The 17249-nt window shown below is 35.1% G+C and overlaps 1 protein-coding gene across 2 annotated transcripts in view; it reads right to left on the bottom strand.

Moving 5' to 3' along the window:
• RAB3C (RAB3C, member RAS oncogene family) overlaps positions 1-14926 on the bottom strand; it is a 279582-nt gene extending 264656 nt beyond the window's left edge. Inside the window, exon 1 of one of the 2 annotated variants that reach the window (XM_009449131.5) lies at positions 14662-14926. In XM_009449131.5, the coding sequence (XP_009447406.3) occupies positions 14662-14679 (18 nt within the window). In that variant the 5' untranslated portion in view covers positions 14680-14926. Of the gene's footprint in view, positions 1-13843; positions 14033-14661 lie in introns of those variants that run through there. The other variant, XM_526915.7, reaches the window with a different exon arrangement.
• Positions 14927-17249: the final 2323 nt, after the last annotated feature.

Consider the following 17249-nt stretch of genomic DNA (forward strand, 5'->3'; position numbering starts at 1 on the left):
TATGTATTATATTATTATATATTTATATATAATATCTTATGTATTATATATTAAAATATAATATAATATATTATGTATTATATATTAAATATAATATAATATATTATGTATTATATATCATTATATTTATATATAAATAATATATTATGTATTATATATTATTATATTTATATATAATATATTATGTATATATTATATGTAATATATTATGTATTATATATTATATATTATATATATTATGTATTAGATATTATATATTTATATATTATGTATTATATATTATATATTTATATATTATGTATTATATATTTATATATATTATGTATTATATATTATATATTTATGTATTATATATTATATATCGAATATAATGTATTACATATTATATATTTATATATAATATATTATGTATTATATAGTATTATATAGTTAAATATAATATAATATATTATGTATTATATAGTATTATATATGTATATATAATATAATATGTATTATATAGTATATATTTATATATAATATAATATGTATTATATAGCATTATATATTTATATATAATATAATATGTATTATATAGTATTATAGAATTATATATATATTTACTATATATGTAAAATCTTGCATATGTGGCGATCACTATCCTTTCCCTAAACCTCTCTACAATAATAGTAAAGGGATTTCACAAGAGCAAAATCTTTATAGACAGAGAGAAGTAGACAGGAGACAAGAGTAGAAAAGAAAGGTCAACAAAAGTTTGGAATCTGAAAGTGAATAGACTTGAGAAAGCAGAATCCTAAGCCTGGTGAAAAACCTCACAAGAACTCTTGCCTGGCAGAACCTGGAAAGGCCTTGGAATTGGAGATACCAAGTGTCTTGATTATAGGGTATGGGTAGGGTTACCAATTGTCCTAGTTTGCCTGGAAATGAGGAGTTTCATGGTACACAGCAGAACTTTCAGTGCTAAAACCAGCCAGCTAGGTCGTGGGTCACCCTAGTTGTGGCTGGGGCATGCAAACAAGAGAATTGGTTGAAAGTCCAAACCCCACATCCCTCCCAATAGCCAAGCAGCCATCTTCCCCTTATACAACTTAGATAGAACAAAAGTAAGTTTAAAACATAAAAAAAAAACTCATCAAACATTCTTGACATTCACACTTTCTATATGCAGATGTCAATTTGTAAAAATGAAGGGCCTCTCTCTTAGCAACAAAATGTAAAGAATCATTCAAAACTTTTCTTGTGGATATGATAAAATATACATAACGTTTCTCATCATTTCTTGGCAGCAAAAAACACCAGACATTGTGTTTTCAAATACCTGTTCTCACCAGTTGGATACATTTTTATTTAGGAATACAAAATGAAATACTTTTAGGGTACACTAGAACCAAAATTCTCAGACATGCAGAACTCCACTGAAATTCGGGAGAATTAGAATATTTAGAGTGAGGCCAGAAATCTGTCATTTTTAAAAACACTTCATATGTTCTTTTCATCAGTCAGGTTTAGAAATCACTGGATTAACAAACGTTCATATGGAAGCCAGGACACATATATGTGGTCAAGGCCTCAGGGATATACTATGAGGTGACTGAGTAATCTGACATTTAGGCCAAGATCCCTGGGAACATGGAAATATCCTAGAGCTCTCCACCAGCTGCTGTCTTCACCAGACACCCTTCTTGGTGATATAGCTCAGCAGATCTCACCATCATGATGTTGACTCTTGCAGAGAAGGGTCTACACCCTACAATGCCCAGTCTGCCCAGACAAGCTGAATTCTGAGAAATGTGTTTCATCAATTATCTCTGCCCTGGTAAAAGCCAGAACCTTCTGAGGACCAGTGATATAACTCACTGCAAGCACCCTACTAGACTTTGAGGAGGGACAACCTAGTAGGAAGCAGTAAATATGTTCTCAAAGCTATGCAACTCTGCTCTGCTAAACTCTGTGGAAGAAGGCCTTGACTTTCTCCATCAGTCATTTTCAAAAATAAACACAATCGGGCTTTACTTCCCCCTCACTCCATTAGAAAGCATTGACAGCTAAAGGAGACCTGTGTCCAAATGGAGAACACAAAATGAGGAATAGCTCTTACAAGAATACCTCTTCCTGAGGAGAAAGAGTAAACAGAATGGACATATCCAGTGCTATGTGGTATAAGGAAAACCTCTCCTAAAAATATCTAGTAAGGTACTCTAAAAATTCCCACTGGGGTAAAAAAAAAAAAAAGCCTACATGTTAATATTAATACATTTGTTTCCCAATAAGTTTTCATCATTAAACATTTTTAAAAACACTAAACATTTAAAAAATATCAAAACATTAAAATAAGAGCCATTGAAAAATTCCTCCTGAGATTTGCTATAAATATTGGTTCTAGATCTTGATATCTTGCCTCCCTTATTTCATCCATCAAGGTAGGTCATGTATAGGAACAAGCACCTTGTTGTCCGTGCACTTACGAGACAAAGGAATATCTGGATTATCTGTGAAAAACTTGGTGTATTCACAATCTACATGTTTTTGTTTCCAAATTGTATAACTGTACCAATTAGGATGACTTACAAAGCCACTTTCATAGTCATAATCATCCCTGCTTTCCATTCAAAAGCTACTGCTACTATTATTTATTACAAAGAACAAACCCACCCATGCACATTCATAAAAGAATGTTCACATCACAGGTGTGCTGTGTTTCTGTTATTCTTTTTCATCAGTCCTGCCACTCAGACAGGTGTTCAGTGGATCAAACATTCTAAAGAAAAACTATCTTCTATTAAAGCTAACACCAATAGGTGAGAGTCACAGGAGGGTCATAATTTGCCAGTTGGTAAACATATCTGTTCTTCAGGCTCTTTAGTATCCCTTCAGCTATGGCCACTTGAACAGAAATTATTCATCAGTGTTGGCTTGTAAGTTTCTCTATCATCCAAGCCACTTGGTGGCTAGCAAGTAACGCCCATTGATCTTTGATGAGCTAGAGTTAAACAAGTGGCAGCAGACAAGTGATGAGAGGCTGATGACCTTACCTCTTACCGTTAGATTATGATTCGGGTAGCCAGACATAAAAAGCTAAGAGTGTAGGAGCTGAGTGGCTATGATTCCATGTTTTTCGCAGATAGGAGGCCAAGGAGGCATAAAATGTGGTTTTTTTGAAGGTCGCTAGACCTAAGTTACTAATACTATCCCCAAGCCAACCAGCTTGCTGGAGAGTGCAGCAGGGAACCACTGAGCCTTTCTTTTCACCATTCACTAGAGGACTGAAGACCTAGAATACTTACTCCTATGGCTTCATTGTTTAGTGAATGCAAAAATACTTCATTATCTCAACAGAACTGACAGCACACTTCAAACCAATCTGAAACATGTTGGTGTTGGAAAAAGCATTTTGTTTCTGCAGAGTTGACGCCATTAAGGAATACATAAGTTGGCAAAAGAAAGTAATTGTTAAAGTTATTTTATTTTTACAATTTTGCACCTTGTTAAAATTTCAAAAAGTATCTTGAAGCCCACAATTTAATTTGAAAAACACACAAAAAAGTACAGTATCATAAGAACAATGCTCAATAGAAATGTAATTAAATGACATGGAAATGTAAACATAAGTATTTTTCCAAAAATATCTACAAAAGATAATCAAAGCACTAATATTATTATTTACATTTCTCTATCACCTTTTTTATCAGAAGCTCAGTTAATTACTGTGCTTCCTTAGTTTCTGCACACTATTATAAATTAATCTTATTAACCTCTTTCAATACTCAAGTACCTCATCCCAAGAGTTAATATCTATCTTCACTTGGAAACAAGTTTCTAGTGTAAAAAGAGCCACTACTGAGCCTAAAAGGAAAAGTACAATAACTAAAATGAACAATTCCTGGATAGGCTTAACAAAAGACTGAAGATGACCCAAGAAAAAGTCATTGAACTTAAAATAAATCAATAGAAATCATACAATCTGACAAATATAAAGGAAAAATTTTTTAATGAACTGAGCCTCAGTTAGTTGTGGGATGATATTAGAATTCTAACATACATGTAATTGGCAATATCAAAAGGAAAAAGAAGAGAATAATTGGATGAAAAAATACTTAAAGATGTAATGGCTAAATATATTTCCAGTTAGGGAAAAATATAAACTTATGTATCTGAGAAGCTTATCCAATTCGCCAATCTGACTAAATATAAATAAAATGACATCTAGGCACATTATAGTCAAATTGTTTAAACTCAAAGTTAAACAGAAAATCTTGAAAACAGTCAGATGAAAAAAATGACATTACATACAAGGGCACAATAATATGAAGAACAGCTGAACTCACATTATAAAGGAGATCAGCAGACAATGAAACAGCATATTTAAATTACTGAAAAAATCAACAAGAAATTTTATATGCAGGCAAAACTCTTATTCAAAAATGAAGGCAAAATTTTAAAAAACCACTATCAGATGAACAAAAACTAAGAGAATGAATTGCCAGCAGATCTATCCTACAGGAAATGCTAATCGAGGTTGTTCAGGCTGAAGAAAAATGATACCAGATAGAAACTCAGATAAATAAGAAGAGCACCAGAAATGGTACATAGGTGAAAGACAAACATAAATAAATATACATTTTTTCTTCTCTTAATTAAAAAAATACAGATTGCTGTTGAAAGCTAAAATTATAAAACTTTATTGGGGATTTATAACAAATATAGATGTAACATATGACAACAATTTCACAAAGAATGAGGTAAATGAAATTATATCATAGCAAAATTACTATATTTTAAGAGAAGTAATACAATATTAACTCTAAGTAGACTGTATAATAAGTTAAATATGTGTATTGTAATCCATAGGATAAACACCAAAAATACACAAAGATATACAGTTGAAAAGCCAACATAGAGGGCTGGGTGCAGTGGCTCACGCCTGTAATCCCAGCACTTTAGGAGGCCGACGCAGGTGGATCACCTGAGGTCAGGAGTTCGAGATCGGTCTGGCCAACATGGTGAAACCCTGTCTCTACTAAAAATACAAAAATTAGCTGGGTGTGGTTGCACATGCCTGTAATTTCAGCTACTCAGAAAGCTGAGGCAGGAGAATCGCTTGAACCCGGGAGGCAGAGGTTGCAGTGAGCCAAGATCGTGCCACTGCACTCCAGCCTGGGCAACAAGTGCAAAACTTCATCTCGAAAAAAAAAAAAAAAATAGAAAAAGAAAAGAAAAGCCAATACAGGAATTGAAATACCTAAAAATATGTAATTAAGCAAAAAAAGAATATAAAAACGAAACAGAGAAAGAAAAAGAAACAGAATAAATTTAAAAAACAAAATGGTAGACTTAAATTCAATCATACTGATAATTGTAATATATGAAAATGGACCAAGAAAAAGGCAGTGATTTTTCAAACTGGAATAAAATGAAAAGCCCAACTCTATACTGACCACAAGATTCACACTTTAAATATAGAGACACATATAAGTTGAAAATAAATAAAATTATATATATATATATACACACCATGAAAATACTATTAAGAAAGCAAGAGTGTCTGCATTCTCTATTAATATCAGACAAGATAGACTTTAAGACAAGGAGTATTGCTGGAGATAAAGTGGGACATTTCATAATATAAAAGGAAAAATTACTCAGGCAGACACATTTAAAAATATGTGTGTATACCTAATAACAGAGTCTCAAAATATATGAAAAAACTCAAAAGAACTAAAAGGATAAGTAGACAAATTGACAATAATAGCTGGAGATTTGAAAACCTCTTTAACAGTAATTGATAGTATAAATAGACCAAAAATCGATAAGGATATTAAAGGTCTTAGCAACACCACACAATGCCATAACCCTAATGATATTTAGAGACTACTACACTGCACAACTACAGCACACACAAGCACACATGGAATGTTCATAAAGTCACTCCACATGCTGAACTAAAAACAAGTCAACAATTTTAGAAAATTAAAATCTTAAAGAATATCTTCCATAGTAGCAATAGAATTTAACTAGTCATCAGTATCAATAAAATATCTGTAAAAATACTCAAGTATTTGGAAATTAAATATACTTTTAAACCCATGGATTAAACAAAAACATCATAAGTGCCAAATAGTTTGAAATAAAATATAATGTAAATACTACATTCAGAAATTTGTGCTTGCCAGCTTAAGCAGTACTTAGAGGGAAATTTATGATTTCTAGTGCTTATATTTATTAGAAGAAAAGAAATATTTAAAATCAGTGACCTGACAGGCACGGTGGCTCACACCTGTAATCCCAGCACTTTGGGAGGCTGAAGTGGGTGGATCACTTGAGGCCAGGAGTTCAAGACCAGCCTGGCCAACATGGTGAAACCCTATGTCTCTACTAAAAATGCAAAAATTAGCTGGGTGTGGTGGTGGGCGCCTGTGTTCCCAGCTACTCAGGAGGCTGAGGCAGGAGAATCGCTTGAACCCGGGAGGTAGAGATTGCAATGAGCTGAGATCCAGCCACTGCACTCCAGCCTGGGCAACAGAGTGAGACTCTGCCTTCAAAATAAATAAATAAATAAATAAATAAGTGAACCAAATTTATACCTTAAGAATCTAAATAAAGAAAAGCTTCTACTAAGTAAGTATAAGAAACACAAATATAGTTTTTAAAACAACAGCTAAAATCAATAAAATACAAACTAAATAAAATTAACAAAGGTAAAAGTTGACATTAATACTGATATAAACATTTAGTAAGACTGGCATGAGAGAGACGGAGAAACCTCAGAGGATCAGTATTAGGAAAGAAAGGGGATATCACTACAGATCCTAGAGATATTTAAAAGGTATTAAAAATGTTTTTAACAACTTTGTGTTAATAAATTGGAAAAATGAAGTGAAAAACACAATTTACCAAAACTGACTCACAATGAAATAGAAAAATTTTTATATGCATATTTAGTTTTCTATTGCAGCTATAATGGATATTTAAAACCACATCCACTTATTGTTTTCTGAGCCAGAAATCTCAGCTAGGTCCTCTGCTCACTTTGCTCAGGTCCACCCAGCTAAAATCAGTGTGTTGGCTGGACTGGGCTTTGATCTGGACAGTCTAGGAAAGATTCCACTTCCAAACTCATTCAGATTGTCAGCATAATCTAGTTGCTGGTGGTTGTAGGACTGAGGGCCCTGCTTCCTTGACACACAGCCTTCTTCATCTTCACCCCAAGAATTATTTTCATGTTTTGAAACTGACTTCTGCCACAACACTCTAAATTCAATGAAAGTTCTCTACTTTTAAGACGTATTGTAATTAGATTGGACCAACCTGATAATGCAGGTTAATCTCCCTATTTGAAAGTTTATAATATTAATTATACCTGTGGAGTCCATTCTGTTACAAAATGTAACCTATTCACACGTTACAGTGTTAGGCCATGGAGAATTTTGGGAGGGATGCTATTCTACCTAATACAATATACTAAAGGGAGATACATAGACAGATAATAGAGATATTAGTATATCAATAAAAATTAAAACTCTTATTTAAAATTTTCAGAAAGAAAACTCCAGGCTCCGCTGGCTTCATGGTGAACTCTAGTAGACATTTAACAAACCAAACTATGCTAATCTTATGCAACAAAGTTATTCAGAAAACTGAGGGGCAAAGAGTACTTATCAGCTTGTTTTATAAGCATAATTCCAATACTATAACTTCATGAAGGCATTAAGAGAAAATCATAGCCCAATATCCATCATGACTAATGCAAAAAAATACTTAACAAAATATAATCAAGCTTAATCCAGCTATATATAGAAAGGACAATGTATCATGACCAATAGGGTTTATCTAAGGAATGCCAGATTAGCTAAAAAATCCATCCATGAAATCCAACAAAATAAAGTAGATAAACCACACAATCACATCAATAGATGTAGAACAAGCATTTGACAATATTCGACACCCACTTATGTTAAAAACAAATTTTCTCATCAACCGAGAAATCAAATTTGTTCAATATAATAAATAATATCTATACCAAGACAAAAAAACATAGTAACGAAACCCTACAGCTAATTTCACACTTGATGATAAAAAACGGAAGGTCTTCCCTCCTAAAATGGGGAACAAGATAAGGATGTCCGCTGTCATCACGTCTATTCAACATTGTACTGGTTGTTCTATTCTATTCAATAAGATATGGGGAAAAAAAGAGAGTCTTTGGGAAGGAAGAAATAAACTATCTCTATCTGCAAATAATATGATAGTTTATGTTGAAATTCTTATGGAATCTTAAAGAAAACTAGAAATAAATATAGCAAGGCCTCTGGACACAGAGTCAGGACAAACAGATCAGAGTCTGGATACAGACCCCAGGTATAATTAATTAACCTAAATTTCATCAAAATTCAAAAAAATCCTCACCAAAAGGCACTATTTAGAATATGAATATACAAGCCACCAACTGGGAGAAACCTTTATTTATATATCTACCTGACTTGACAAAAGACTAAACTGAAGATGAAAGATCTCTTGCAACTAAACAATAAAAACAAACCCCCCAGATGCATAAAAGGTTAAAACCCATGACTCACAAGGGAAGATATATAAGTGGCCAACAAGCACATAAAAATATACTAAAAACCGTTCATCATTAGGAAAATTCAAATTTAAATCATAATGAGATACCAGAAAACACTCATTACCAAGTGGCCAAAACTAAAAAGACCACTGACATTACATGCTGTTGAAGATGTGGAGCCACTAAAACTCTCTCATACATTGCTGGTGAGAATTGCCGGTCCTCCCACTTTGGCAAAAGATTTGATTGTTTCTTATAAAGCTTAATATATACTTACCATTTATCCCAGCAATTTTACTTTTAGGTATTTACCCAAAAGAAGTGAAAAGATATTATCATAAAAAAGAACAATAGAAAAAACATTTATAGCCTTATTCTTAGTATCCCCAAACTAGAAATTACCTCCAAGTTCATAAACAGGATAATGAATTTTAAAAGTATAGTAAATTGATTTTAAAAGTATAATATTCAGCAATAAAATGGAATGAATTATTGAAACATGCAACAACATGGATGAATCTCATACACATTATGCTGAACGAAATAAGCCAGACTCAAACAAGAACATATTTTTTTGTTCCACAGTATGTTCATACTGCATGTTCTACAGAACTATATGAAGTTCTAGAACAAATCAAACTCCTATGGTTAAGTCACTCTGCAGGGCTGAGTGACTTTTGAACCTTCCCAGGGAGAGAGGAGACACAGGAAAATCCCACAGCTAAGCCGTGATTGGTCAGGAGAACCCAGGGATCTCAAGTTCAAGTCTCACCTAAAAAAGTTTACTGCATAGGTATATTAATTAGGAAAAACCATGAAGGAATGCTCAGGGATGATTAGAAATGTTCTATATCTTTATAATGGTGTGTGTTACACAGATTTATACATTTGTCAAAATTCATCAAATTGTTCACTTAAGATTTGTGCATTTCAATGTATATAAACATTATCTAAAAACCTATAAACTAATGAACGAAAAATGCTAAAGATCTATGTTATTCTGAGTAACTCTCAAAGATTTAATCTTCACAGGCTGTAGTATCCTTGGTAATAGACTGACCTGCTAAGATGATTCCCACAGAACCTCTGAGCCACATTAATTTAAGAAAGGGAAAAATGGTTGGAAAACCTTTAATCTATATAAGAACATTTTTTTGAGGTGGCCCAGCTGCTTGTATTTAGCGAGTTGAGTGGGCAAGAGTAGTTTCAAGAAAACCTATTCCTCAGCATAAACATATATTTCCTTCCTGGAATATGATGGTGAAGAAAGGACTTGCCAATTCCAGTATAAGCTTAGAATGGTGGCAGAAAATTATGATAATTTTGCAGTTTCAATGGAAAAGCATTCTTACACCACAAAAGTGAATTTTTGCTATAGGTTAAGTTTTCTTGCTATCCTCCACTTCCTTTTACAGAAGAAAAGTGGATACTTGAGCAATTAGCCCAAATGGAGTAAGGAAGAATTTCTCATTTCTCTAAAGTCAATTAGGGATTTTCTGTTTCTGTAAAGGATGAGGACTGCATGTCCATTTCTCAGAAAGATAGAGGGATGATCACTGAGGATGGATATGGTTAGGAATTCAACAACAATGAGGTGCAAAAATGCCATGTACTTTCCATAGCCAAATAAAACAGTGATATTTAGACTTTAATTCTTTGTAATTTGGTGTTGTGTACAGTATGGCTAACTTTAATATATAACTAATGGTTTTTAGCTCCACTTCATCTTCAGCCTACGTCTATAGTCCTTCTTCAATCCTCCTCATCTTTAGCCAAACATTTTTTTTGGCACTCTGCTCCATGTTTTGGGTAGATATATTTCTTTGAATTTTCCTCAATAGTCAGAAGACTGCATTTATGAAGTGACCCCAAAAGCTTGTGGATAACAAAATGGAAAAGTAAGCATTTAGTCAGAGACAATGAATTCCACTTTGGTCCTGTAAGAGAGTACGTGACCCTGCCAGAAATTATAATAGATAGAAGCAAACCATTTTTAAAACATTGGCCCTTTTCAAATATTCTGTTTAGTTTATGCAAGTTTATTTTATAAGAAGAAGATAGGGCCAATTTTTCTTTCTTCTGAACCAAATGAATGACTCAAATTATATCAATAGTTGTCTCATTCTTTACACCACCAATTTATGTCTTCTTGGGGAATCAAAAGTAACAGAGGAAAGAACATGGGTTTTCCAGACAGAGAGATCTGGCAGAAATTTTACTCTATCCTAGTAGGAAAGTTATTTAGTCTTAATAAGTTCAAGTGATCATGCCTATAATTAGGGTAATAGTGACCACTAGGATTTTTAAATATATTTGTAAATACTCTTGTAAAATATATCCATAGATAGGTATGATTGTTATATAGTATATATACATATAAAAATTGTTTTATACATACACACAAATACAATGAAATCTAAGTCACAGGGCTCAGCACAGGCAAAGCACTAGATAAACTAGAATTTGTTCAATGTGGCTCCTGAATCAAATGACAATTTGTTAACCAGAGTCTTGTCCTCAAGTCATGAGAACTGTTATTTCTCATCTCATTTGGCCTTCAGGATTCATGTATACACTGAATGAGAAGATACAAATGACCATCTCCTGCGTTAGAATTCTAAGCCTATCACTTGGGACACTTACCAAATGCTATTCCTGGTTATTTAGATTAGAAAGGAAATAAAGATGTCAGAGATTATCATTGTATATTATTTTAGTAGTTACTATAAAAAACAATTATCCCTCATTTTCCCTCAATTCAGAAAGAAATACTCTTCATAAAATAGGCACATATCAAAGATAACTACCTTGAACAGAACATCAACTTATTTATATAGATACATCAAATGCTTTTTAAAAGACCTTACATGATTTTTAAAAGGATTCTTTGATTTAAGAAAATACAAGAAGTAAATTGGGAAATAAGCAAATACATTAAAAAGCTCATTTTCTTTCACATCAACAAATGAACTAAATATTTTTTAAAAGCAGAGAAGAAATCTCTTATTTTATGAAACCATAAAATGAGGTTTTGCTTGTGAGTCATCTTCTACAGACCTAAGTAAAAAAATATTTGGGGCATATATTTAAAATGATGATGTGGTTCAGTCTTTAAATGAAAAAAAAAGTCAATTATTTATCTTGTTGCATTGTCATATATCAAAGTCACGTGAAATGTGATTACAATTCAGAAATATCGGTGCTGAAACATTACTTGTTACTTTAAAATATTCAGAGTAAACTTAATAGTTTTTATCCTATCTATTATTACATATTTTTGAAAATTGATAATAATGGAGATGGGGTCACCATAACAACAATTTATTAGTTAAATTGAATTAATGTATGTGCTTTAATTAAATATGCTAAAAAAAGTTTTTGATTTCCTAAAATGTACATTACTCATGACAGCATTTGGAAATTTTAAATTTCAAAAACTTAGTCCAATGACTAAAAATACATTATAAATATGACAATAACTCCATCCACAAGCAAATTAATTTCATTTTACCTTATTTTTATTTTAGTTCTTCATTAAAGTTTTGACTAAAATAGAAAATCACAGTGCCTACTACATAGTTGGTGAACACAAAAAATAATTTTAACTGTTTGCTGAAACATTAATACAGTTCTGTAATATTTTAATGACCTTTCTGAACATTCTAAGCAACTCTTGTAAGAGCAAAATTGATATACAGTGTGGTTAAATTTTTCGTAATTTATTTTGATTGAAAATATCAGTGCATAGTTTACTTTAAATATTAACAGTCTACTTTATTTTTCAAAAATTCTTGGAAATCTTTTTTATTGTGTAAATTTAAGATGTACATGTTTTAATATACATATACATAGTGAAGTATAATGATCTACTTTTAAAGTCTACATTTAATGTTTACTTATAATTAAATATGATTAATTTAGCCAGTTGGCTCCTGGTAGTATCTCCAGTAATAGAAAATTATCATAAACCAATATATCTTGATTGCAACAGCCTGTACCTTTATTGTCTGTTCAGATTCTTTTCACATCAGGTCTATAATGAAAAGCTAAGTCACAAATAGAGGTATTAGAAGACACACAAAGGGGCCACTGTTCCCTGGAACAAATCAAATTTTCAATAACTCATAGGTAATTTGAGGACTTCCCTTATATAATCACCCAACGAACAATTAAATTCTATAGATTTGTCATCTAACAGTCCAGTAAGGGGTTCTTAATATACATAACCCATAAAATAAATTAAAAGTAAATCAAAGCATATGTTTAAAGTCCTTGATTCATGAAGAAACCAGTTGGAAAACGCTGAAGTCCGAATTAATGTCAAATATTTATACTCTTGGGTTTGGCAGCAGAGGTGCGTTCTCAGGAGAGACAGCACATTCCAAATGGTGTTTTCTATTCTTCTCTCAACCCCACTCATAAAATGCCTTTCTGTTACACAGTAGGATCACTGCTTGATTAATAAACACAAGCTGATGTTTAACGTTAACTGGTAGTACATAGAGACGAGAATTATCACTCATCTTTACTTAAAAACAAAACTTAAGCAAGATGCTTAGGCAGTGGTACTTTTGCACCAGAGTCCTTTGCATTTCTCAAAGGAAACAAACCTAAGAATGTGATTGAAATGGGGAATCGGAGAACAAATGTGCACATAACACAGGAAAGCTCAGAGGGGGCTGTCTCCAAAACAGAGTAAACCAGTTGTGAGGACAGTGATGCTGGCATAGCTCAGGGATATGCCAAGCCCGGATGTGTTTGCTATTTTTTGCTGATACTGGGAGCCTAACTGAAGAAAGGGGACTTTGAGGAGCCTAACATTGGCTTCTCTTTATTTAATGCGCCTTTAACCAAGCGGAATTCGCTCTATGCCGACTCCAGTGGGGAGCCTTCAACCCCGAATCTGATCTATCTGCCTTAAATCCGTGAGTTTTCACCGCGATCTCAAACCCCGGATGCCAAGAGAGGAGATCAATGCCAGCACGAGATTGCATGCTCCTCTGACTTTTGTTTGCTTGGGTTTTCATTTTAGACAGACACTCTTATCCTCTTTACAGAGCCTAGAAAGATTGCGAATAGCCCGATCCCTCATCAAGACAGCCCCAATCACAGCCACACAGAGCGTAAAGAAACCCAACTGTGTTCCCAGGGTCATGTCACAGAGCCGCATCTCCGCGGGTGACCGCCTAGACCTTTCCTTACGTTGAACTGCTTGTGCGCGGAGCAAGGGGAAAAGCATCTCTTTCAATTCCTCCCGAGGCCACTCTTTCTTTATGGACCCACCTGCATGGGCGCTTCGTGTCTCATTGTTGGCAAATGTCCTTTCTCTCTGGCTAGGACCGCACTGGTCTGGGCTTCCGGTCAAGCGTGCACAGTCCGCGCGCTCCACGCTCCACACTCTGCACTCTTGGGGTTCGCTAACCGGCTCCAGCATCAGCACTGGAGCTGTCCTCTCCTGGCGCCGCACACGCGTACTGCCGGGGAGCCCCGTGCACTCCTGGGAGCTGTAGTCTCGCCCTCCGGGTGTTCCCGGCAAACGGGTGAGCGGTGAACTACAACTCCCGGCAAGCAAGCAAACCCTTAAACAGGCTCGATCCGCCAGTCGGGCTCGGCCGCGGAGCCTCCCTACTCCTTTCGAAACGCTCCTGGGTTACCTCTCCCAGTCTCCCCTGCTCTTTTCCTCGCCAGGGGCAGGCGAATGTGACCCCAGCTTATCTCAGCTGGAGATTTTTCTTTGCTAACTATCGCCTTCGGGAGTAGATGGTGATTTTCTGATTAGGAAACAACACTACCTTGTGCTAATTTCCAATGCAAACGAAGCCAGAGCTGGTCTCTGGGACTCTCCGCCCTACCCCTCCCCATCCGAATCGGGAAAGTTTCTACGTTTTCTTAGGCAGAGTGGGGCAGTTTTACAATCTCATTCACCAAACGTAGGGGAGAAAGACGATTAATGGTACACACATAAGGAAAGTGGTTTATCCGCATAATTGCACTGAGAAGTCGCGCGCGCGTACATAGTCACACACACAACCCGCACACCGAAGTGCGTGAAAGCGAGATTTCTGGCTAAGCACCCCAAAGAACTCCTTTCGCCTGCTTACCTTTCCATACAGCTCCATTACAACTCGAGGTTCGGAAATTCTCAAGTGCCCTCGCTACAAAGGAGGTTAGGGCTCTACGTAGGAAGCGGGGCTAAAATGAAAAGGCACAACACAATAGAAGGGGTAGGGGTGGCGTCTGGCGGAGAGAAAAAGGAGGGATGTGGAGAAGACAGCTGATTTAGATGGAGGGCTTCTTTCCTCTGGAGGTAAAGCGTGGAATCCCAGCTGCAGCTGCAGAGAAAGGGCTCAGTCTCTTAGGAAGTGCCAGGGGCGCGATAGCGCTGGCCAGCCCCTCCCCAGGCCCTCCCCCAGGCACCTTCCGCCGTCATTAGCGCGCACACACTGCCGCTGGCCGCGGGCTGCAGAGCTGATAGGGCACTGGGTTATTTACCCAGAGCAAGCCACATAAAATGAATACATTCATCACCGGAACCCAAAAGCACCGTGACAGAATGAGATGGGAGACCTCTATTAAGTTATCCTGTCCTTTCTTTAACACAAAGTCATTCCTTATATTACAACTATACTCCTCCCAGATTAGTTCAAAAAAATGGTTTTGAAATCTAGGAACTGTACTTTTGTGAGACTTATCCTTTTCCTGTCAGTTGACTGATAGGTATGACTATCCATGTCCTCTGTAACTATCTAGAGACAGCCCTCTCTACTTAAAAGTAAACGTTGATCATCCAGCAAATGAGCCCTGCCTTGGCATGAAGTCAAAATTATAACGGAGGCAGAGTGAAAAAGGAATGATTGTGATATTGGCATGGAGGTATGGAAGGAATAACTTGAATCAGCTTTAAACTTCATTGCAGCAGTAGAACAGAGGTTCTGAAACTTAAATGTACTTGAAAATCTGTTGAGACGGAGGTTAAAGTTAAAATTTTTAAGCCACAGGTAGAGATTGATTCACTAGATCTTTTGAGAGGTCTGGAAATTAACATTTTAAATAAACACTCCAGCAATTCTGATGCAAGTGGTTCCCTTGCCATAATTTGAGAAACATTGTCTTAAAAGAATCTATGTGTAACACTTTTTCAAAGGTGCAAACCTCAAAAATGTCACGGTATGGACTCAATAATGCAACAGTCTAATATTGGGAACCTACCATATTCAATATTTCCATTGATTTTAGTTGATTGTATTATTTAACAACTCTATAATCTGTCTTCTAATCTTGCAATTAGTGAGAATGTAATGCGATATCACCTAGGTAAGTAGTTTTTATAACTATTCAGAAAATACATTTAAGCCAGGTGTGGTGGAGTTTGCCTGCAGTTATAGTTACCCTAAAGGCTGAGTCGGGAGGATCATTTGAACCTAGAAATTCGAGGCCAGCCTAGGCAACATAGTGAGACACCCCCATCTGAAAAAAAAAAAAAAGAAAAGGCATACATTTAAAAACATAAACCTCATAGTTGAGAGTAGTGTGATGCTTAGAGAAGTTTCGTGTAAATTAGCTAATAACAAAATGGAAAGTTAAAAGGAAATCCAATACCAATACGTATCACAGTAGCAACTTATTAGAAGTATGACTTCTGCAATTTTTAAAATTAAGATGTATCTAAAGATGCATCTCTTTAAAATTGTTTTCAAGAGAAATGCCAACAAAATAATCCTGACATTTAAATGTATAGAATTGTTTGGCATTTAATAATATTTGCTTAGCTACTTAGAGCCTGCCTTTCTTCAGAACAACTTCTTATGTTTATTGTACTATCATCACTTTCTGAAATTCTCAGAATTCAGTCTGATATAGAACATATTTAAACCTTATAAATATTTATCTTGCAAAATTACTGTTCTTTGAGAAGTTTATCCCTTCTCAACATTTCACTAAAATTATATATATCTTTGGATTTTTTAGTATGTCTTTTATTTGTGGAAGAACCCATGAAAGTTTAGTTTAAAGCTGGAGTTTTTAAAAAACATGGGGGGGAACTTAATTTTGTCCTAAAGCTGGAGTTTTTAAAAAACATTGGGGGGAACTTAATTTTGTCCTGTTCATAGTGTCTTAGTTGAGAATTTAAGGTGTGCAAAGAGGAAAAAAAATCTAGTCAGGAGTCAGATAAACCAAGAAAAGTGGACTGAAGATGACTATCTAAAATCAGAGCAGGAGCACTGTAGCTTTGCTTGAAATCAGGCCACCATCCATGAATTTCATTCCTAAGGTCATTAAATGGCTGCTTGAGCTCCAACTCTTACATCCACATTCCAGCTAGCAGGAAGGAGGAAAGGTGAAGGGCATTTCTTCATCGCTTTATGTACACCACAGCTCTTATATTCCAGTTCCTAGAACTTAATCTTATGACCATACCTTTTACAAAGGAGGCTGAAAAATGTCATCTTTATTCTGATTGGACATGTGCCCAGTTGAAAGTCACAAATTCTGTTACAAACGGGTTTTCACTACGTTGGCCAGGCTGGTCTCAAACTCCTGGCCACAAGTGATCCTCCCTCCTCAGCCTCCCAAAGTGCCAGGATTACAGGCATGAGCCACCTCACGTAGCCCTTCCATAGCATTTTTAAAAGACTAGTACACTAAGAAGGGATCTTACAGATAATGTAGCTCAATTCTTGCATTTTCT

This window comes from Pan troglodytes, chromosome 4 (assembly GCF_028858775.2).
Source record: "Pan troglodytes isolate AG18354 chromosome 4, NHGRI_mPanTro3-v2.0_pri, whole genome shotgun sequence".
Taxonomy (NCBI): Eukaryota; Metazoa; Chordata; class Mammalia; order Primates; family Hominidae; genus Pan; species Pan troglodytes.